Genomic DNA, 22696 nt, shown 5'->3' on the forward strand with positions numbered 1-22696 from the left:
CTCAGCTTGTCCAGAAATGCTTGTGTAAAGTGTGTCCTTTACAGGTGGCTTAAAGCACGAATTCCACTTATTGACTGTAGGGGGAGCACTGGTGCAAAACATACTAATTCTTGCATAATGCTGCTTTAAGACTGTTTGCTCGAGTTATACACAGGGTATACAATATAGGGTTAATGTTTTGGTAGCATTGCCTTATGGGTACTGTAGTGAATGTATCATTGTTGTATTGGTAACTGTAGTCACTGCTGCAAGGCAAAGTAATCTCACTTTCATTTCTTTTTCTTGTTGGGTCGATGTGAATGGCTTGCAGACATGGCTGGTATTCTGTTACTTAAAACTGCTGTACTGTAAAAGATGGTCTTTGTTTTCAAGGGATTGATTTCACTAAAACTTTATAAGCTTGCTAATACCACAATCATCAACGGGTAGTAAGCGTGTATCAGTGCCTCTACTACAGGGGTTATTTTACTGAGGCTCCATTGAAATGGTGGCAAAATCCACAGGTCCTTCTTGAGCATGTGGATTTCGGTGGTGTTTGTGTATAATGATGCTTTGTGTATAACGTTCCTTCTTGCTCTTCCCCCGCAGGTCTCAAAGGAGCTGAAGCAGTATGATAATAAGATCATCGAGTGTACATTCAAAAATAACACCTGGGTGTTCATGAGGCAGAGAATAGACAAGAGCTTCCCCAACTCCTATGATACAGCAATGGGTGAGTGCCAGCACAGTGACCTCTCCTGCACTGGATATTTAAATAAGTCTGTCGATTCTTTCTATCTACCACATACTAACAGTAGTGGTCTGCTAAACAGATCTGAGGCAGTGGTTGCATCTGGATTGCATTTTTACTGTATTGGCCACCATAATTGAATAGTAATTCATTTGTCTGAGCAGCAATGTAAACGCCAGCCCAGCTGCAGCCACAGTCTAGCACAGTTTGGATATTTTCCTGCTTCTTTAAACAGGTTTAAAGAAGAAGGTGCCTTACTAATTGAAAGGTTCTTTAAACTCACATCTTTTATGTGTAACCAAAAGTGGTTTGTCTAAGGCATCTAGACCTGATAACTCACTGCTGCATTTATTCAGGTGTGCTTGAGCAGGAAAATCACCAGACTGACCTTGACTCAGGCCATCAACAGCCTTGCGCCTACTTCCTGGCTTTCTACGGCCCATCATATATCATCTTGCCTCTAGCTGCAAGTAGTATAACACAGGAATTCTAAAAGGGGGTTGCGAGTCTGGGCGTCATAGGGATGAGCATTTTCAAATACTTTTAAAATATCTGTATTTGTAGATAAATAATGTTCAGATAGAGAAATGTTCTATTGTTTACTAAATTAAATAATTGCTAGCAGGTAGAAAATGAAGTGTTAAGTAAAGGTATCTTACCTTTAAACTGTACACCCTTGTCACTTTGTCCCCCATATGTGCACTACACTGCACTATAGAAAATAATGGAAAAGTAATGGCCATATCTATGGCCCAAGTGTACAGACATAAGTGCAGTCCAGAGGAAACTGACTGCTCTGTCTTATTTCACAATTTGTGGGTTGACAGGCACTCCAGATATTAGGGCTGCTCAATATATTGCTTTAGCACTGCTATAGCAGTGTATACAATCGTAGGACGTGCAATGTCCAATTATATCAAATGTCATGCCACACCTTTTCTGCTGCTCATACAAAACGAAAATGTGCACTGTTCTCATTTTTCAATAAATATCTACCAGCTAAATATCATTCATTTTATTCCAGTCTTGGATACATTAAGTGCATTATTAAAATCATGTTGGATTTTCAAGTTAAAAAGTGCTGGTAAAGATAAAAAGTGCTGGTAAAAACTTGATTGCATATCCATGTGTTATAAAACATGGTGGATCAGTTTGGCTCCGGATTGTATTGGAAATGGATAATCTGCAGTGTCAGTACCTACCTAAATACTATTTGTTTTCCTTCAGAAACATAGGGCTGGAAATCTTACAATCTTTAAAAAAAAAAAGAGAGAGAAAAAAAGAGATGATTTTCCACAGCCCAAAAGTAAACAGCAGGCTGCCGGCATAGGTCTTAGGGGTCGCCTAAGGGCACCACATTGTTTTCCTATGTTCTTTGTATTTAACACTTTGTTATGCCTTGTGCACTGGCATAGATGTCCGAGTTTTAACCATCTGTGCTACCAAATATGTTTTTTTTTTTTTTTTTTTTTGGTAATGTTTGAACAGCATCTGGCCTCTCTACTAATTTCCACCTGGCTCTTGGCTGACTCATTAAAGTCCCGGACATCAACAGCAGCATGGCCGCAAAGCGCTGAAAGACGCTTGCGAATAAAGTCATAATGACCAGCCTGTATAAATATCCCCAGGCCTGGCCATGGCTGCGGGAAGTGGCTCGTCATCACATGTGCGGTAACGTCCTGTTTCTTCTGTCTGCTCTGCTGTTCCCTCTGCAGCTGTGTGCAACAGTATCCAGTTTCCGGTCACTAAGGAAAACCTCCTTGAGTTCCTGGACCGCTGTGCGCAGTGCCAGACCCGAAAACACCCATCAGACCTGGACACCCAGCTCATGCCCCCTCCCCCTCCGAAGAGACCCAACCACGGCTTGCCATAGCGTGAGATAGGGATAGGTTTGAGGTTGAGCTAGTGTAGCACATTATTTGTGTTTTTTGTTTTATTATTATTATTGTTTTTTATTTGGATCTCCAAATCATCATTAATCATCACTGATGATCATTGGTAAGAGAAGCAGACGATGGCGTTTGAGAGACATTTGCAATGTAACATTTCACAGCTTTTTAAACTCTCGATTACCAGACAGCAGACGCTGTACTGCTTTCAAATCTCTCTAAAACAATTGCGTGGAGACCTTCTCTAAGCCTACAGAGCTAAGACAAGGCATGGTTTAAATGATAAATAAATAAACGTGTTACAAGGACATTTGTTTACCTCCTTTTTCTTTCTTTATTTATTTTTTTTATTTTGAGCGTTTGACTAAAAAAAAAAAAAAAAAAAAAAGTCATGTTGTCGAGAGTTCCAAAGCTACTGTCTATGCAGATTTGTTTTTCCTCCTGTGTTTGTTTTTGTGTTTGTTTTCCACAGAGACCAGCAATAAGAACTAGCTCAACCAACAGCCACTCTGTTCTCAAAAAGAACGACGAGTGTCCGTGACCAGCGATTGACGTCGAGCGCCACTCCTGCACTACTCAAACTACCTTTTTTTCCCTAACCTGTCACTCTTGTTACATCACCAGTCAATCACAGAAGCAGACGTTTCGCTGATGTGGTTTCAGCATGCAGTGAATGACTCAAGCAGGCTTTGTTACCCTGTTCCACAATCCAGCTCTATAGTTAGCTGAGGTGACCTTTTCTTTCAGATGTGATTCTCGTCACGCCTTTGCTCCGTTCATCCCAACGCAGAGGCCTCCTGAACTTCCTTCTCGATTAGTGCAGTCAAAGGATATGAGAGGCCAGACTATTCTGTCTCTTCTGATTTAAAGACTCCCTGTTTGGCATTCACTTCAGAAATGCCAGAAGCAGCAGTGACACAGTGCGAGGTCTTCAACAAGAGACAGAAAAAAAGGAAACGTGCAGAATCTCCTGACCTAGAAAAATCGCAGCTACAGACCGGGCTCCATTAAGGGTCAAATGGTAACAGTTCCAGACTGCATCCAAGACTTAGGATAAGATAAGACTTTATTAATACCCAAAGGGAAATGAAAGACTGGGGTGTGCTGTAAATATGCTGGTACTGATGCTTTTTTAGTACTGATATTTGATGAAGTCAGAAACTGAACAGTAGGACTGACCCAGGCTAAGGACTTAGTTGACCAAAAGTTGACTAATCACTGCCCCTCTCCCAATAAATACATTTATTTGTGTTCTAAACATCCATTTATGCTGAATCCAGACGTTCTTCAATGGAATTGTGTCTTTGATCAAGGAAAAAAAAAAGCTTTCTTGTTCAGTGACCAGCTTTGGACACAACAAGACAACCGTCAGGTCTCAGGCGCCATCAAACCATTGGTGAGCATCAGTGTCCACCCTGGGGACTCTAGTCAGCCCCTGTCAGCACTGTTTTGGCTGACCATCCTTAAAAGTAAACTATTTTTGGTTCCATAAAGAACCATTTTAGTAAAAGAGATGTCTCTGTCTCTCTCTCTCTCACACACACACACACACACACACACACACACACACACACACACACACACATAAACAGACTCTTTACTAATATGTAAAGAAACCAACAGGACTCCCAGTCCTTTGACCTTTCCTTTTAAAAGTGTGAGTAAAACCTTACTGAGAGGCAGCGTTCATAAGGCTACATAAACTTTCTATGACAACTGACATAACCCTACATAAACATTCATCAAGGCTTATTCCACCAAGCAGCAGCTGTCAAAACACTTCCTGCTGTGAATTTACACCACAATTGAAAACAACCTTCATGACAAATGATACCCATGTTCATTTGCAATGAAAGGCTTGTAGGCCTTATGTAGCCTTATGATTGCTGCACTTTAGTAAGGTGTTACAGCTAATAATAAAGAAATGTGCAAGAGCAAAGCAAACCAACCTAGGTACACAAACAGCGCAATATATAATAAAACATGGAGCACTAATCATAATTATGAACTGTTGAAACTGTTTAATGCACAAGCCGTCACTTTCAGGTAGCCTTTTTACCCGTCTTGCATCCAGCCAGGTGCTGGTTTGCTTTCTCTTTCACATGCTAGGATTAAGACATTTCAACAATCTAGTGTTTACTGTATGTTGTACAGACTTCTGCTATGGAGAGTTACTCTAATGCTAGCTTGTGTTTTTTTTTTTGTTTTTGTTTTTTTAAAACCTTTAGATCAGTGCTAACTAAGCTAGCAGTCAGGATGGGATGAGCACCACAAGGATTCCCAGTAGTTGCATGACGTATTTGTGTGATGCATGCTGGGTATTGTAGTTAGAGTTCAACAGTGTAACATGATAAATCACATGTTACATACTAGTTTTAGTACTGAATGCCATTTTAAAGTTTAGAGACTCAGTAGCTATGTGCTCCAAACTTCAGTGTGTGTACACAGCTCCAGTTTTAGCTCTAATCCATAGATAAAGATCAACAAATAAAGAGATGCGGTTAGAATCGACTGGTTGACTTGGCTGGGACAGTCCTACTGGTCAGGATCTTATGAAGGATGAGGTTTTGCGTGGCAGCGGTTGCGTAAACCCTGTGTGTTGTATTTGTACTATGTAACTTGTGTTTTGCTTGGAATCTGTGCTGATTGCATCCAGCCTCTCAAACTTTTGGACCTTTATAGAAGCAATGGAGCAAAAAAAATCAGCTCTGACAGTTTTATCCTGCTTATTTTTTTATGCCTTTCCAATTTTTTCGTTTGAACCATTAAAGCAATACATGTCAAAAACCCTCCAACTCTGTCGACACTTTGATGCAAAAAAAAGCACAATGCTGGATATTAAAGTGGGTGCGGGTGTGTAGGATGCATATTGTGCCTGAGTGATGGCTACATTGTGTGTGCTCTTCCACACACAAGCACACACCCACCCTGTGCCTGGCTGGCAACACTTAAAAGCAGGTCGATACTCATCAAAGCACTCTTACCTTTTGTCCTGCCAGTGACCGCCCATAATATAGGCATTCTTATGCAGCTGCCTGAGCTCAGCTTTTGTTCTTTTTCTGTTTCTCTTTCTCTGACTTTCTCTTTCTTCCTCTCTGACTGCCTTACTACTCGCTTCCTTTATTTCCCCTCCTCCTTTCTTGCTTTTTTCCACTCTCTGCCTCCTACACACGTACGGCATACAAGCAGACACACGCTCACACACCCCAGGAAAATCTCCTACAGTGTAGTCCTGAAGAGCAGACAGATGGACAGCAGACCTGCCTTATTGTGTGTGTGTGTGGGGGGGGGGGGGTTCAAGCACATGCATCTAAAGAAAAAGGTCTTGGTGTAGCTGCTAGAAAGGAGGATTTTGTTTTGAAATGAATTAGTGTGCTGGGCTTTGGTTCTGAATGTCAGGGCCTTATGTAAGCCCTATAAATCCCAGTTTTTGAGTAGAAGATTGAACTGATCTTCAAAATGGTGATCCCTCATCATTTTCCTCAAGAAGAAACATGTACAAGATCTAGAGCTGATTCCAAGTGTGGCATCTGCATCTGAAATCCATGACTGTTAACTAATAGCCAACTAATGTGAACTCCAAAGAGCAGTGACTTCAGCAAGCTATCAGCAGAGAGATAGTGAAGACATGGATCAACTATTGACCGGTGCATGCTTAAAGCAAAAAGAATGCACGGGTGAGCCCAGAAACACCCAAAGGGCCAGAAGTGTACGGAAAACAATTGTGGATGATTGGAAAATTCTTTCCTAGGGGAAGAAACATCCCTTCACAGCTTCTTTAGTTTTTCCCTACTTTATTCATCCTTCCTACTTTTGTTAGTATAGAATAGTGAGTAAGACTGCTGCCCTTCACATGACTGGAGTTTGATTCCCCACCGGGGGCAAGAATGCCTTGCCATACCCTGGTCAAGACTCCAATCACTGTCTTTGCCTACCCCTGTAACAACATCAGAACTCAGTTCTAGAGAGGGACATGGATGAGTGTCTGCCAAAGGACAGTGCCAATAACTTTATAGGGTAATCAAGTAATCATTTTTTTCAATGAAATTTCAAAAAAGGCATTATGGTTAGCCCTGAAGGCTCCAAATAATCTGCATGATTGGACTTAAGATTAACATTTGCATTTATTTTTTTAGACTGTGGTCAATGATCCATATTGGGAAGTAGTGTGAGCAGTGCATGGTAGATGCAGGTACATTGGGACCAATGGTGGCAGTGAGAAAGCAGGGCTTAAGCAGTTTGGCCAATGATTGATGTAGATGCAGGTACATGTAGACCAATAGTGGCGGTGAGAATGCGGGACCTAGGCAGTTAGACCAATGATTGATGTAGATGCTGGTATATAAAGCTGTAAAAATATCTGTAGAAATCCCGACCAGACACAACCCAAAGGGTTGAGAGGACGTGTCCAGGAAAAAAGGGCATATGGTGACTATATTAGATGAAGCGACTGTGGCATAGGTTTCTTGTCCAAGGGCACCACAGTCGTGAATGTTTAGGGGGAAGCTGTTCCTTTATAGCACTTTCTCTATGCCCCCTGCTTCCTGCTGGTCCAGGGAATCAAACTAGCAATCTTCCCAAAGGTCTCAATGCTCTAACATTCTCTAATATTTAGGCAATGGCTGCACTGGTAGACTTCCAGATTACAGATAAAAGAATTACAATAGAATTGCTTCAATAAACCAAAAGTACTGAATCAGTACTAAGCATTATAGCTTGAATCTGGGTAAAAGGACTACCCCTGAAACTCCTCATTGTGGGTGCTTGCTCTTCTGCTTGCTGCTGTAAGTGATGTCATGCTCTTTGCCCCAAAGTAAATAGAGGCAAACAAAACCTCTGATCCAGAGACTCAACAATTAAGCCCTCCAGCAGGATCATCTGCATGCTAAACTAATTAGGCTTTGATTAGAGCGAGCGTCGCCTCTGCGAGACGAAGTGAGAGCATGGAGGCAGAGAAACGAGGCCTGACCTTTTCAGCATCGAGCAGCAGAGGGAGGCCCTGTTTCCCTGTTGCGGCGCCCTCTCTTTGTCTAATGAGAAATCAGGAGAGGAGAAGGTCTTGCCACGGGACACTTCCTGCTTTTAGACCCTCTGGCGAACATGACGACTCTTAACACTGGGAGTGGGAAACAGGGAAGCAGCAGCAGCAGCAGCGATGTTCAGTGAGCGTTTCTGATCGCATGCAAGTTAAACAGACGTGGAGCTGCAGCATATGTTCACAGTGTCAAAGCACGGCTGCTTACCGCTGATGCAGAGCTAGCAAACAACCATAAAGACAGAGAGAGAGGAGATGCTCCCTTGCTTCCCAGGCCAATTCACTCTGCATATTAAACAGGTAATTCTGGCACCAGGAAAAAAAACAAAAAACAAGCTGCCATATCTTTGTATTTCCACAATACAGATTTATTTTTACCTGTGATAGATTGGCGCCCTGTGCAAGGGGTATTCCTGCCTTGTGCCTAGTGATTCCAGGGAGGCTTCAAACCCACCGCAACCCTGATCAGGAAGCCATGGAAACAATGGATGGATGGAGATTTCTTTGTAGTTGTGTTTTTATACTTATCCTGTTATTTGATTTATAATTTTCTTAATACTATTTGTTATTTGTTTATTTATGTTTATATAGTTTTTGTATTAAATCTATAATTTATTTATATTTTGTATTATTTTGGTATCGCTTGTATTTTTATTCCATCAATACATTTTTATTGGATTTAGTTATTTTATTATCTGTTCATTCTATATTGGTTAGAATTTTATCCTGTACATTTATTTATTTATTTATTTATCTATTTATTTAATTCCTATATTAATTTAAAAATGCAATGAAAATTAAATTAAGTTGATATTTTCCATTTTATTTATTTTTTATTTTGTTTGTTTGTTTGTTTTTATTCGTGTGTGTTTGCGCATGTGTGTGTTACTGGAAGGTTCAGCTTGGTACTCAGCTTGCAGGGGTTGTGAATGATATGACTCCAGCATTCTGACTTCAGAAGAGTCCAACATTAATGCGCAGGTCCCCTGCTGTCATAATGTGTTAGTAATGGAGCGTGATGGCTTTGCCCACTGTGAACCATTCAACTGGAGGCCAGTACGCCTGACACTCGGCTGACACACACATTCCGAGCAGGGAGGCACAGTTTGATGTGATGTGTGAAATTATACATGGTTTTGTTGGCCTCTCTGTTGGTCTCTCTCTCTTCTCTCTCTCTCTCTCTCTCTCTCTCTCTCTCTCTCTCTCTCTCTCTCTCTCTCTCTCTCTCTCTCTCATGCACATAGAGCAAGCGTTTGTTTCCACACACACCTGTCTTCGGCTCCGATGTGTACAGACAATATTGCACCACACACTCACATACAAATGTCCTACTGACGTTTCACGCGTGCGGTCACTCAGCAGGTAGACTGAGTGTGTTAAAGGAGGGGAAGAACAAGGGGTCAGAGTGTTCCAGGCTGGTCCCGGGAAGAAGGAAAGCAGCATACATCAGCGCTGCACCCATGTGAGCTCAGATTCATGGTAGTTGGTCTGGACATTTTACTGAAGTCCAGGTTGAATATTTGATTAGCTTGTTTTGAGAGGTATGTGATGGAAATGGAGGGTGGGGAATATTGCCAGGAGTAGATACTACCTGCTTCCGCCAGACATTAGAGTCGGAATTACGTTGGCAAGGGAGCTTGAAAGCATTGCAAGGTTTCATTAGCAGGTGTCGGTAGCTAAATGTATGACTACACTGTCTGGTACACGGTTTAATGTTGGGTCTCCTCCAACATTCTCACAAGAAAACCTAAATGGAAAGGGGCAGAAGTATGAACAAAATGTAGGCTTCAAGATGATGCCTTCTGCTACTGCTGTTGTTAATGAGGTAGGCTCTACATGTGTCCATCTGGTTTGGAAGGCAACATCACATAAATCACGTCTAGTGGACGCAGGTCTAGCGGACACAATGTGGTTTACACGATCAGCTTGCAACCCGGTGTAATGTAGTCACAATTAATCGCAGACGAGGCTCACGCACCTTGGTGATCTTTCCCCTGGAGAGATCACAGAGAGAGCGTGTGTAATAACACAATCCCACTCTCTTCACAGGTGTCCAGTCCTAGCCACAAGGGGAGCCGGTGTGGCTGCAGGTTTCAGTCTAAACAAGCCGACTGATTCCACTTGTTTAATCAGCTGGTTTCAGTATTCAAACAGCTGATCTAACGTGCTTCTGCTTTGTTGGAATTAAAACCTACCATCAAAGCAGCCCTTTGTGGATGAGTCCTCACACCTCTGCCCTTCCATTTCACGGCTCCATAGAGGACCTTCAGCATCATCGCCAGCACAGAGCAGACGACTGTTGGTTAGCTGTAGCCTTGGTGACAACAATCCATTCTCCATTGGCTGTTTGCTGCTGTTGTTGTGGTTGCTTGCCTTGCTCCCGGACAGTTTGTCTTATGGTCTTATTGGCTGCTGCTTATCACTGTTCTTACTATGTGTTGGAGGTGCTACAAGATTCATCACTGTGAATGTGAAACACACTTGATAATAGATGGTGAGGTATCCGCGGCTGCTTGCCGACTGGGAAAATTGAGTCCCTGTACTGTTCAATACCATTCAAGCAGTCATCAACTATTGCCCCAGCACTGGCAAGATCCTCAGTGATGCCACAGCCATCCGTGTCTGAGAGTCATCGTACTAAGTGATGGAGAAGAGGGAGGGCCACACCACCCACCCTGAGAGAGCAAGGCCAATCAATGGAGCTTAAAGAGCTCCATTGATTGGCCTTGCTCTCTCAGGGTGGGTAGTGTGGCCCTCCCTCTTCTCCATCACTTAGTAAGATGATAGTCGGTGTGGGCATCTGTTAGTAACAGAATGAGCAACTTGCATGCTGAGCTGTCCAACCACATTGCCTTACCTTTCCTTCACCCTCCCAGTGCTATCGACCTAGTTAGTGGTTGAGACTCTTGTGACACCATGAATGGGCAACTGTCCAATGGGTCCCAAACACACATACTCTGAAAGACTCCTGAGTAAAGCATACATACTGCACTCACTGTCCACCAAGCCGTGTATGCAAGACGAAGACTCCAACATGACTCGTCACTGCGGGAGAACCCTTTTAGAGACGGGGGAATAAAAAAAGGAGGGAGAGAACGCTGTGAAGTGAATAAAACATCACAGCGAGGCGTCTGAGGTGCGCAGGTGAGCCTCATCAGTTATTCATACTCTTCCTCTCTGGGCGTCTGTTGTGACGTGACGTTATGCAGCATGAGCTTATGCAACAGTTTGGTGAGGAAGGATTAAACAGCATGCCTGCAGTAGAGGTCTGGAAGAGCATGGCTTACATCAGAATAAAGGAAGAATGTGCTCTCCTGTCCAGAGAAGGTGGTTGTTGCTCTCCAGTACACTATCTTACCAGTTTTTCCACCTTTTGTCCATGTATGAGCATATGGAGATCCATTTTTGTCCACCTTCCCTATGTTAAGCTTCATGTTCAAGCAGAGCACTACATTCATTTCGGAGTTAGTTCACTCTTCTAGGCTGTTGAGCTCAGAGGTGGATCGATAATGCTCTAGGCTTGCGTTGCAGCCAGTGCCATGGGGAACATTGCCCTGGTAGATGGAAGAATGGATTCAGTTAAATACCAGCAAACTCTGGAAGCAAACATCACACCATGTGTAAAAAAAAAAAACCCTGAAGTCTGCAGGATAACGATCCTTAACACGTCAAAATGCACAATGTGCAACCTCAAGGGTGCAAGCTGAAGGTTTTCTATGGCCCTTGCAGTCTCCTGACCCAAGCCTGATCAGAACTCTCTGGCCAGACTTCAAAAGAGTACTGCAGGAAGACGGCCTAAGAGCCGCAAAGAACTTAAAATGGGTGGGTAATCGTCCCACTGCCCACATACTTCTAGGTGTTCTTTGGCATGGATGTTAAGCAATGCGTCCACTAGAGGGCAGATAAGAGTCAAAGTGTCTGACAACAACAAACATGGGGACAGTGGATGAGGCCATGATAATGTACTTACTATATAAAAGACTAAAGAGGTAGCGGTGGAAACGGCTGCAAAGGGTGACAACAAGTTCTGCCATTAGTTTCCAGTCTTCCAGAGTTTTTATTCCTTGTTGGTCCATTTGAACCTCAACTATTTGCTACACTGCCGTCACGATTTCCAGTGGTGTTGCTCTGTTCGGAGTACTGACTATGCAGATTACTTTGAATCTATGAAATGGAAATAAATCTGTTATATTTGAAGGTTGTCTCATCAGGGGTGCCCAAACCTTTGCATGCCACAGTATGCGCCCTACAGTCTTATTCCTTTAATGTGGTAGTGCCCATATTGTGTTCTACTGAGACATGAAGCACAAACGTAATTGAAGAGTGGGCTAAAATGGACAGGACCTCAAGAGAACCCCAGGAGGCCGGTGTAATCCTTACCTGAAGAGGGCAAGGGGACATGTAATCAAGCATTAGACAATAAATGATTAAATACACAGATAAGGGACAGTAAACCCTAACAGTGCAATTACAGACAGCAGGATAATAATTGCTTATATATCACAGCGGTGAACTAATGGACAGTCAGAGTGGTAAAGTCGGCGGTCCAGAGAAAGAAGCTGTCATAACAGAGTAGCGAGTGCAAGTGCTGAACCCTTTGAACCCTTCTCTTGCGAACCTCTGGACCTTAAGGGATTTGCTACAGTGGGATTTATATCTGGCACGCTTTAGGGGGAATATCTCGCCTGTATGTTCCGGAGCTGATAAGGTGGACTGATAATGAGTTGACACCGTTCGGCTTTGGTCATGTTTTCAACTGTTTCTTTTTTTATACTGTAGCTGTAGTTCTGTGAAGACACTGCAGACCGTGATTAAGGCCTGTCGGATCAGAGCCTTCACAATGAGAGCCGAGCTTTGTCAGATCCTGCCCAGATTTGGGAGCGTGTGATGTGTGTGTTTGCAAGAGTAACCTTGACAAGGAGGCAGATGGAGAACGGACCTGTGAGTGTGTGATTGCGTGTGCAGTTGTACAAAAAAAAGGGGGACAAAATAGATCGGTCTCACTCTACCGACAGCCTTATCTTTCTGCAAACACACCTGATTGCTAAGTGAACCCATCCATCCGCTGTCACGCTTTGCAAAGTCGCATTTCAGAATCAAATTTCAACACCCTCTATAGTAGGGCGAGCTCGCAAACGATCCAAAACACATACCTTGGTCTGAATAGAAACCTAGGAGAGTTTAGACTGTCACTCTTACAGACCTAAGCATTCAAGCCTCCTGTCAGAGTTGGACCTCCGCGGAGGCGGCGCAGCAAAGAAAGAAACAGTCAGGAGAAGCTAATGAGAATCTGCACAATCAAATCGTAGCCGCAGGTGTCATGCCTGAATCAGAACATGTAATGACTCTCTTCATTAGGGGAGGGGAAAAAAGCAGGGGTTGGTTGTTAGATGCTTCACAAACAGCAGGGGGGAAACCACATGTACATACAGACTACACAGCTGAATAAAACATTAGCTGATCAAATCTTAACCGATGTGTGAGAGACCCCACATCCTATGCATTCGGGAAGTCTTCAAACCCTTTTTCACATTTTATCAATCATAGAAAACTGAGTATTCTAATTTTTTAGCACATTTATTAAAACTTTAGCTCTGGGGCTCTCCCATCTCTCTTGATCATCTTTAAGATGTTCTACGTCTTGATTGGAGTCCATCTGTGGTATAATCAGTTGATTGGACATGCTTTGGAAAAGCAAACACCTGTAACCTATAAGGTCTCACAGCTGACACAGCTGCATATCAGAGCAAAAAACAAGGTATGAGGAAAACATTCTGCTGCACTGAAAGTTCCCAAGAGCACAGTGGCCTCCGTAATTCTTAAATGGAAGTAGTATGGACCAACTAGGACATCATACCCTAGAGGCTGTTATGGCTGCCAAAGGTGCTTCAACTAAGTACTGAGTCAAGTGTCTGAATACTTATCATCTTATATCTTATATCACCGAATGCTTTGTTTAATGAAATTTTCCCCGTCCTTCATCGCTGTTAGCTGCTGTTCTAACAGGACGTGATAAAGCATTGCTATGCCAACATACATCACTGCAAGTTGTCCTTCCGCCTCCGACACAGTCAGATCAGGTAGCATCAGAGCCAAGTCTGTTGTGTTTTTGCTGTCCTCACTGGCTAGCAGGCTAGCGCTAATTTAGCATGTTAACCCAGGTGTAGATATGGCAGCAGGTGTGTGACTTTGGGTAGCCAGCCTTAACTATTTTTAGTCAACCGACCTTACACTGACACAGAAGTACACAGGAAATATGAAGTACATTTGGCGGAGAGAGTGACCAGGGTTGGGATTGAGCCCACAACCCCAGGCACCTGGAGCTGTGCAATACACACACTACCTGCAGCACCACTGCGTCACCCTAAATTGGGATTATATTATACTGGATGCCAAAATATAGGAATATATTATATATACTATACATATTATATATATATATATATATATATATATATATATATATATATATTAGAACCTAATAATGCAGCCTCTCTGAAATCTGTCACCCTTAAAACCAAGCCAAGGACACATACGGCAAGAATTACTAGTCATCTCTAGAGCAAAAAGTAAAAGTAAAGGCCAGAAATGGTGCTTGGTTCAGAAAATGAAACTGTGTTGGCTAACAAGCTAGAATTGTTGCTTTATGTAGTAGACAGGCTTGGCCATTGGAAGGTGGGTATTGTTGGAATGGTAATGATATATCTTTCCTAACTTCTATGAGTCTGACTACCATGCACTTGAACACGCTGAATTTTTATTTACTGTTTTACAAGTGGAAAATAGAGGCCTCTGATCAGCACATGAAGGATGCATCAATCAGCGGGGCCCAGTGACACTTCATTAAATGGAAGAGGCGTCCGCTTGGTATGAAGAACCATCACACTCCCCAGTCCTTCAGAAATGCAATCTAGAGACACTCATACCCCACTCGCAAACCTAAAAACCCTTCTCTCTCTCACACACACACAGATTTCTTACAGTAGAAGATCACACAAGCAGTGAGTCACATTCCGCCCTGGGCTCATGATATTCAGTAAAAGTTCCCCGTCAGCCAGTGACGCAGTTATGGTGGATATATCACAATCAGGTCAGTTTTCTCCTCAACTCTGTGATTGGGTATGTGAGAAGAGAGGGAGAGGGAGAGGGAGAGAGAACAAGATGTGAGCACTCTTTGAATCTGTGAGTGATGCTGTAGGGGTTTAGACAGATTCCGCTCCAGCTGGGGCCTCTAATTTTGCTGTGTAAATGAAGCTGTAAGAATAGAGGAAAATTGTAGCCATTCGTCTGACTGATGGAAAGAAAGAGTGATTGCTTTTCTAACCGTGTAGAACTTTTACATTACGTGCGTTTCCAAGCCCCCTGATGTTTCTAGAAAATAATAAAAACCCTAATGTTATTCTCTCAGTAAAAATCACTCAGCTGTCAGAGTCATTAGCTCTACAGGCCAAGCCTGTGTTGTCCTCCAGTCCTCAGCACACATTACGCCCAAGAACACACTCGCACCTCGGCCCTCCTTCCCAGAGTGTGTGACCAGGCATCTGATGTGCGAATCTTGTATGTGTCGCTTGGATTTGATCTGATCTTTGAGACGGACGTGAATTTCTTTTCCCGTCACGCCGCCTCTTTTTCTCTAGCACTTCTCAAAGCCGACTCCTGGGCATGAAAGCTTCCCCTGATGGGGGAGAAACTCAGGCTGCATCTGCTTCTGCATCACTAACTGGAGTGCACAGGCCGACTGCGCATGGTTGTTTAATTATTGACAAAGTTATTTTGTTGAACATGATTGGAAATGTGGAGCGCTGCATTAGCGGTTAGTCTACTTTAGAAGTTGTTGTTCTCACTTTTCCCCCCCCATGTCACCTCAGAGCACCCCCTGGTCTTCTCTTCTCTCCTTTTCTCATATCTTTTTATTTAGGATCCTCTGCTTGCTTCCAGTAGTATTACAATTTCTTCTCTCATCTAAGCTCTTTCGGTCTACTCTCCCTTTCTTCTCAACCTGTTCTCTTCTGCTCTTGTTGCTTTTCTTTTCTTCTAACTTTTTCTATTATCTTCTGATTTCAGTTGCTGTCTCTTCTCTAATCTCTTCTCTAATCTCTTCTCTTGTCTAATCTTTTGTTTTTTGATTCTTAACTATTCTCTCCTTGCTTTATCTCATCCCGCCTTTCCCTTCTCCTATTGTCTGTTCCCTTCTTGTCTTGTCTTTTGCTTCTTGACATTTTTCTTCTCTTCTCCTCTCCTCTCCTCTCCTCTCCACTCCTCTATACTTCTATTCATCTCTTGTCTTTTCTTCTTTATCTTCTTCTTCTTCTTCTTCTTCTTCTTCTTCTTCCTCCTCTTCTTCTTCTTCTTCCTCTCTTCTCCTCTTCTCTTCTCTTCTCTTCTCTACTCTACTCTTCATCTCCTCTCTTCTCTTCTCTTCTCTTCTCTTCATCTCCTCTCCTTTCTTTTTCTCTTCTCTTCTTCTTTTTCTTCTTCTCTTCATCTCTTCTCTCCACTCTTCTCTCCTCTTCTCTTCTGTTTTAAGCTTTTCTCTTCTCATCGCTTCTGTTTTGAGCCTTTCTCTTCTCATCGCTTCTGTTTTGAGCCTTTCTCTTTTCTTATCTTCTCTTCTTCTTTTTCCTCTTCTCTGTTTTGAGCCTGTCTCTTCTCTTTTCTTGTCTTATCTTCATTTCAAATCTTGACACATCTAATTTTCTCTCTCTTTGCTTCTTCTAGTTTCGGCTTCTTCCATCTTTCCTCTTTTCTCTTCCCATCTAATCTAGTCTTTTCTCTCATCTCTTCTCTGACAACTTCTTTTCTTGCCTCTTCTTAAGTTTTTTCAAGTCTTCTTTTTTATTCTCTGGTCCAGTATTGTCTTTTCTTCTCTCATCTTGCTCACTTTTCGTCTCTTCTCTGTTTCTTGTCTCTATATCCATGTTATGTTACTTTTCCAAAGTGTGTTTTCCACACATTATGAAGACCAGTGCTTTTCAGGCATCTGCTGAACCCCTAATAGAATTGTGATTGAAATCTATCTATTCTATCTGTTCTATTTCTATTGATTCTCTTTCCTTGCCATCTTTCTATTAAATAGGCTTGGATCAGACCTGGCTCAGTCGATGTTTTGCAGCAGCAGTGCATTTTCTGAAAAGAAATCCAATTTTGCCAATTCTTGGGCATAGACAGACTTGAGGGCAGCCTGCTTCTGAAAGCAGCTTCACAGAGATACTCAATTATGAAGACAATTATGCTGTATTCATATCCCGCACCGAGGGGAATTTTCCAGGCTGGATTGACGGGGTGAAGGGGATGATTGTTTGGGTCTTGGGGGGGACTCTGAGCTCTGGGAAAAATAGATGAGTTCAGGACTGAAAGAGTCTTTATTTAGGCCACCATAGAGGTGGATATTGTGTGTCTTGAGATACGCCAGCACCCAGCCTGTTTTTCCTCTCTTCCGCATGTGTAATAGGGCCGACCTTGGCTCTGGCACAGTGTTGCCCTCGGCCACATCAAAGAGCCAGTCCTAACCAAGCCTCCGACAAAACATATTATCGAACAAAGGCTGCATCATCTGGGCTGGTTTAATATTCAACGGGCCGAAAGAATGACCCTTAGGCCACGGTGTGTGTGTCGGGGAAGTGCAACATCTCCCTCAGAAACAAAGCCAGATGAAAGAAGATGAAAGTGAGCACTAGCTTCTTGCTTACCCATGCAACAGAGGCACCGCCACGGTCTCTTTGAGGTATTCTAGCTGAGGAGGAATCAATGAGGAAGCAGGGGAAAGCAACTCTGCTAATCAAGCTGTCAATACTGGCACTGTTGGAATCTTTGTTGTTTGATATTTTTCCTAAGCTTTGTGGTGTGGGAAATAAAACTAGATCATAGTGGTTTTATTAATTTATTCATTTTGGGATGCTTTTTAACTTTCTTGACACTGCTTGTACGCCTACTGTATACTCAGCATCCACTTAAACAAATCCCACCTTGTATTTCCAGTCCCTGCCAAGTCCACTATGTAGGTGTATAAATAGGTGTGGCTCATCAGTTGTCATGTAGTTTGTTTCCGTCCACTGCATTCATCGCTAGTCAGTTTCTGAACCACAGTGAACCACTGTAGACCAAGTAGCTGTTGGATCATTCCCTAACAACAGTGACTCCAACAGGGTATTGACATGGTGGGGTTTGTGCCACTGTTATAAGTGTGTTAGATGCAGCAGTGCTGCGGGTGTTTTTACATCTTCTAGGTTGAAAGTAATAATATACCGACCAAGGGCTGCTCTGCCAGAAACTGACCAGCGTTCAGGGACCAGAGCATGCCTAACACAAACTATGCATCAACAGATAATGCACAAGAAAGTTGTGGCCAGTGATTTGTATTTATGCAACCGGACAAAGCTACAGTGGTCTGGAGTTCTTTGTTTTGATGTTGTATGTGATTTGATGTTTGATGTTGTATGAAAACAACAAGCAATGCATTAGAATTCAAGAGAATGTATTAGTGCTCTTTGCTTACGAGCCTCAGGCATGCTTTAAAAATTGTGTATTGATCTACACAGATCTACTGACTGTGAAACCCAGCTTCCAGTGTATTAACCAAACCGTACCTTTTGAACAAATGAACCAAACGAAAGCACTTCAGCATCTAGGTTGAAATAGGGTTCTTTGCCTTTGGAAAGATCATGTAGTCATGTAGTGTGTCTAATGGGAGCTAGTGCTCTAAGCAAATGTAGCATTTGGAGCAGAGATTTACTCCTGCCCATAGCAGGACAAAGTACACCTTTAATAGCCCATCAATATTGATCTGCTAAGGTGGAGGCTGTTTTATGAGATTTTTGCAGTTAAAGGCTTGATTCAGCGGTAGGCTGTAACTGAATGGCATAAATTGATGTCTGATGTACTCTGCATGGCTGAAGGTTCGCTATTGATTTTTAAATGAAGAGTGCTGCTGTTTCATTGCAGATCAAATAAGTGTTTAGTAGCGACAGGAAAAACTATTTTCTTGAAGACACTTCAGCTCAGCTGAAAGTGCCAAGAAAGCATTTAGATGTTTGCATCTCTGTTCTTATGATCAACTTCCACTGAAGTTTTTCATTACCAGTCATTTAGGCCTGAGTGTTCTTAGGTCAATGAAGGAGGCATTTGTCCACACTGAACTGAGAAACTCTTACTCTCTACATGAGGTCTAGATTAGGGATGCCCAAATCATGGATCTGGAGGTCTACCATCCTGTATGTTTTGGCTCTGTAGTGTCTTAAAATTCGTACGGCCTCATGGGTTTGGAATGTTTAGGGATGTCACAGGAAAAAACTCTCTAGAAGACAAAGGACCCTTGCTCTCCGAATCTCCATCCCTGTCTTCCTTCTCACTTCTATTAGAGCTAGAATCTCCTGAACCCTCCATGTTTTATCTATTTGATCATCATCATCTCCAATCATCGTTATTTAAAAAACAAAAAACAAAACAGCCTTAACCGTAGTTAATCTATGACACCTTATATACCTTGAATATCAGAGCCAGGTATGTTGGACATGCCTGTCTTCAGGACCAGGATTGGGTACCCCTGGTCAAAATGCTTTTCTTATACTTGCTAGACCAAGGAAGTGGATTCAATTTTGACTGCTGCCATCATGAAGGGATGGTCTGGTCCTGTTTTGGTTTTTGGAGACCAGCATCAGTGTTTAAACTCGATGTGAGCAGCTACAGGAAGCCTAGGATGTGTAAGCAGCAATGTGGTTGAACTGGAAGTGAAGATGGAAGAATTCTGGATGAGCTGCAAGGAACAAGGTGGTTGGTGTGGCGCAACAGATAACACCACTATTGGCCTGTGAGCTACCACAACATGTGGGAGACTGGGGTTCGATTCCCGGTCTGGGTGACTGAGCTGCGCTACACCAATAAGAGTCCTTGGGCAAGACTCCTAACACTACATTGGCTCACATCTGTAATACCAATAAGCTTGTAAGTCGCTCTGGATAAGAGCGTCTGCTATATGCAATAAATGTAAATGTAACAGCTGCACACACAGGAAAGCCAGACAGAGGAGAACAACAGTAGTGAAGTAGGTCTTCAGATGACTTAACCCCTTCCCCCTCTGTTGGTTTAGTGTAGTGGGTTAAACTATGGTTAAGAACACATGTGTAGACCGAGGGTTAATTTCCTATTCTGGTCAGAACACCACGCTGTACCAAGAAGAGTCTTTTTGCAAGACTGTTAACACGTCCAATAGAATAATTTCATATTCAACGTGGCCTGTTATGGAGGGAATTAATATTGCTTAGAATTTCACTATGGATTTTTCAGTCTTCAGACTTTGGTAACTTTCTAGCAGGATTAAGAAGACGAAGACAAAGAAGAAGAAGGTTGTTCACTATAGGTGACACACACACACACACACACACAGAAACATAAACACATTCACTTTGAAATCTGAAATGGCAGAGACCCTTGAGGCACTCCAAGGACAGGGTCTTAGAAAAGTCAAAGGTCATTTAAACGGTTCTTTTTTTGCTCTCTGGACCAAATATGAAACCGGAGCGTGCAGTTGTGGAGGAGGAGGAATGCTAATGGAGTATGAAACATCATTTCAGAGAGAGCCAGCAAAAACGCGTTGGCAGCAGCGATCAGCAGACAAGCTGTCCCCAGCAGCAGAAGACAGAATGAATCACTAACAGACGGGGATGCTTTTACCAAGATGAAATTATGGCCCTTTCGCTTAAAGCAATAGTTTGGCGAACAAATTGCATTTGCATAACTTTCGAGACATGTTGGGTGTCTCAAGTTTGCTTCTTTAGTGTTGCACTGCAGTAACAAGTGTTGGAAGCGTATACTTCAGTAATTTGTATAATCCAAACTGCATGTCCAAATCAGAATCTGAAACTCTTCGTTTTCACTTCATCAACTGCATTTCTAAATCATCACACACTTGCCTCTGCTCCTCTCCGCAATGCCTCTGCCTCTGAGTTAAGTAATCACAAGTAATCACACCCTGGCTTGTCTGATGTTTACTCTTATCTTAAAAAAAAGGGACAAACATAAGAAATCCCTATGAGACAAGATTCCAGTAACAATTCTATAGTAAAATCAGACTTTGCAACTTTGACTTTGATTTGGTGGTGGACTTCTGGCACAATCCACCCCCCCTTCCCCCCCTCCACATCAACAACACTGCAGTATCCATGGTGGAGTCACTCAAGTTCCTGGGCACCACCATCTCCAGAGACTTGAAATGGGAGAAAAACACCCTCTCTATCATCAAGAAAGCTCAACAACTAATGTTCTTCTTGAGACAGCTCAAGAAATTCAACCTGCCACAGACCCTGATGATCCAGTTCTACACAGCGATCATCGAGTCCATTATCACAGCCTCCATAACTATCTGGTTTGGTTCCTCCACCTCACAAGAAAGAACCAAACTCCAGCGCATGATTAGGACAGCAGAGAGGATCATTGGATGTAACCTGCCATCACTTCAGCAGATCTACACCAGCAGGGTGAGGAAGCGGGCTGGCAAGATTACATCTGACCCCTCACATCCTGGACACCTCCTCTTCCAGACACTCCCCTCTGGTAGAAGACTGCGGTCCATCAAAACCAGCACAACACGTCATGCTAACAGCTTCTTCCCCAGAGCTGTAGCGCTCCTCAACCACAGTGAACACCTCCCACTGTAAACCTCAAAACATACAAGTGATCTGTACCAAACCGCTAGTAGCTATTTGCACTCTGTCTATTTGCACACCTGTACAGATGTTCTTTTTCCGTAAATATTCAGGTCATCTGTAACTTTCTATATATATTTTTCAACCAAATCTGTTTCACATCTCTCAGCTTCTTCAGCTCTTTATTACCTTTAGTACTTTTTACTTTTTTAATTTATCCCCTACCCTATTTATTGTTTAGTGTCATTTTCCTTTAGTTTAAGACTGTGTTCTGTGTTTTTGTTACTTGTCATACGTGTTGCTCTCACCAAGACAAATTCCTTGTATGTGTAACATACTTGGTGAAATAAAGAGATTCTGATTCTGATTCTGATTCTGATTAAAACCCTGATGCTTTTCTGGAACACTGAAATGAACCTACCTAATGGCAATGTTCAAATCTCGTACCATTTCTAGAGCCCTTTCATCTTCAGGTACAGCTCAGCTTGACCCACTACACTTGAGTGGATTGGAAGAGAAGCATATAGACTTTTCTCTGTCTTGGCACCAAGGTGGTGGAACACTTATAGGCTTCACATGCTGTGTTCAAGTTCTGACTGAAGACCCATCTAATCTTGCACTAGAAGGGTTGGTTGCTGTGACTGCACTGTGTATTGTTATATGTAAACATCCATCCATCCATTCATCCATATTCGTTCCTAGCTTATCTGGAGTCATTGGGTGCAAACCAGGAAACACACTGAACAGCTGTAGACACAGTGACAACACATCAGCATCAGATATCGGCTGTCTCTATATCTAGGTATTGTGTGGGTCTAGCCTTGTCACACTATGGCATACCGACAGAAAGGCTTGCTCTGAATATAAAATGCTTGCTATATTGCAAAGCATGGTATCACTCTCTCTCTCCAGGATACACTACTATACAAACATAACATAACTATTTAAAGCATCAATATGTAACATTTTTACCTCAATAGCTTCAAAATCATGTTGATGAGTCATATTTATGTAAAATCCTCTAATACCGCCTCAGTCCACATACTTCTTTCACTTACAGTAACAGTTCTGTATCTCTCAGCTTGTCCAGAAATGTAAAGTGTGTCCCAAAGCATGAATTACACTCCCTGGTTACAAAGGCAGCCCAGAAGCAGGAAATATCAATTCTTACATAAGAATGCTTTAAATATTTAACCCCCTTTAATGCAGGAAGGCTTATTACACTGTAAGGTGTATCATTAACTAATTACAGGGACTTCTGTACAAACTGGTGGGGCTATTCTCTGGTAAGAGAAGTTTGTCAGTGTGCCCTTGAATAACATAGATCAGACCATAACATTATTAATAATGATGTGTTGGGTTGGTGGCTGTTGTGTGTTAAGGTGTAAGTGTGTTCTTGCGA

At 42.5% G+C, this 22696-nt stretch overlaps 1 protein-coding gene across 1 annotated transcript in view; it reads left to right on the plus strand.

Annotated features, from left to right (window-relative positions):
- Nucleotides 1-5406, plus strand: part of rngtt (RNA guanylyltransferase and 5'-phosphatase) — a 177524-nt gene extending 172118 nt beyond the window's left edge. Inside the window, exons 15-16 of the mRNA XM_072678641.1 lie at nt 589-712; nt 2446-5406. Coding sequence (XP_072534742.1) covers nt 589-712; nt 2446-2603 — 282 coding nt within the window. The 3' untranslated portion in view covers nt 2604-5406. The remainder of the gene's footprint in view (nt 1-588; nt 713-2445) is intronic.
- Nucleotides 5407-22696: the final 17290 nt, after the last annotated feature.

The sequence above is a fragment of the Salminus brasiliensis genome, chromosome 1 (assembly GCF_030463535.1).
Source record: "Salminus brasiliensis chromosome 1, fSalBra1.hap2, whole genome shotgun sequence".
In the NCBI taxonomy this organism is placed as follows: Eukaryota; Metazoa; Chordata; class Actinopteri; order Characiformes; family Bryconidae; genus Salminus; species Salminus brasiliensis.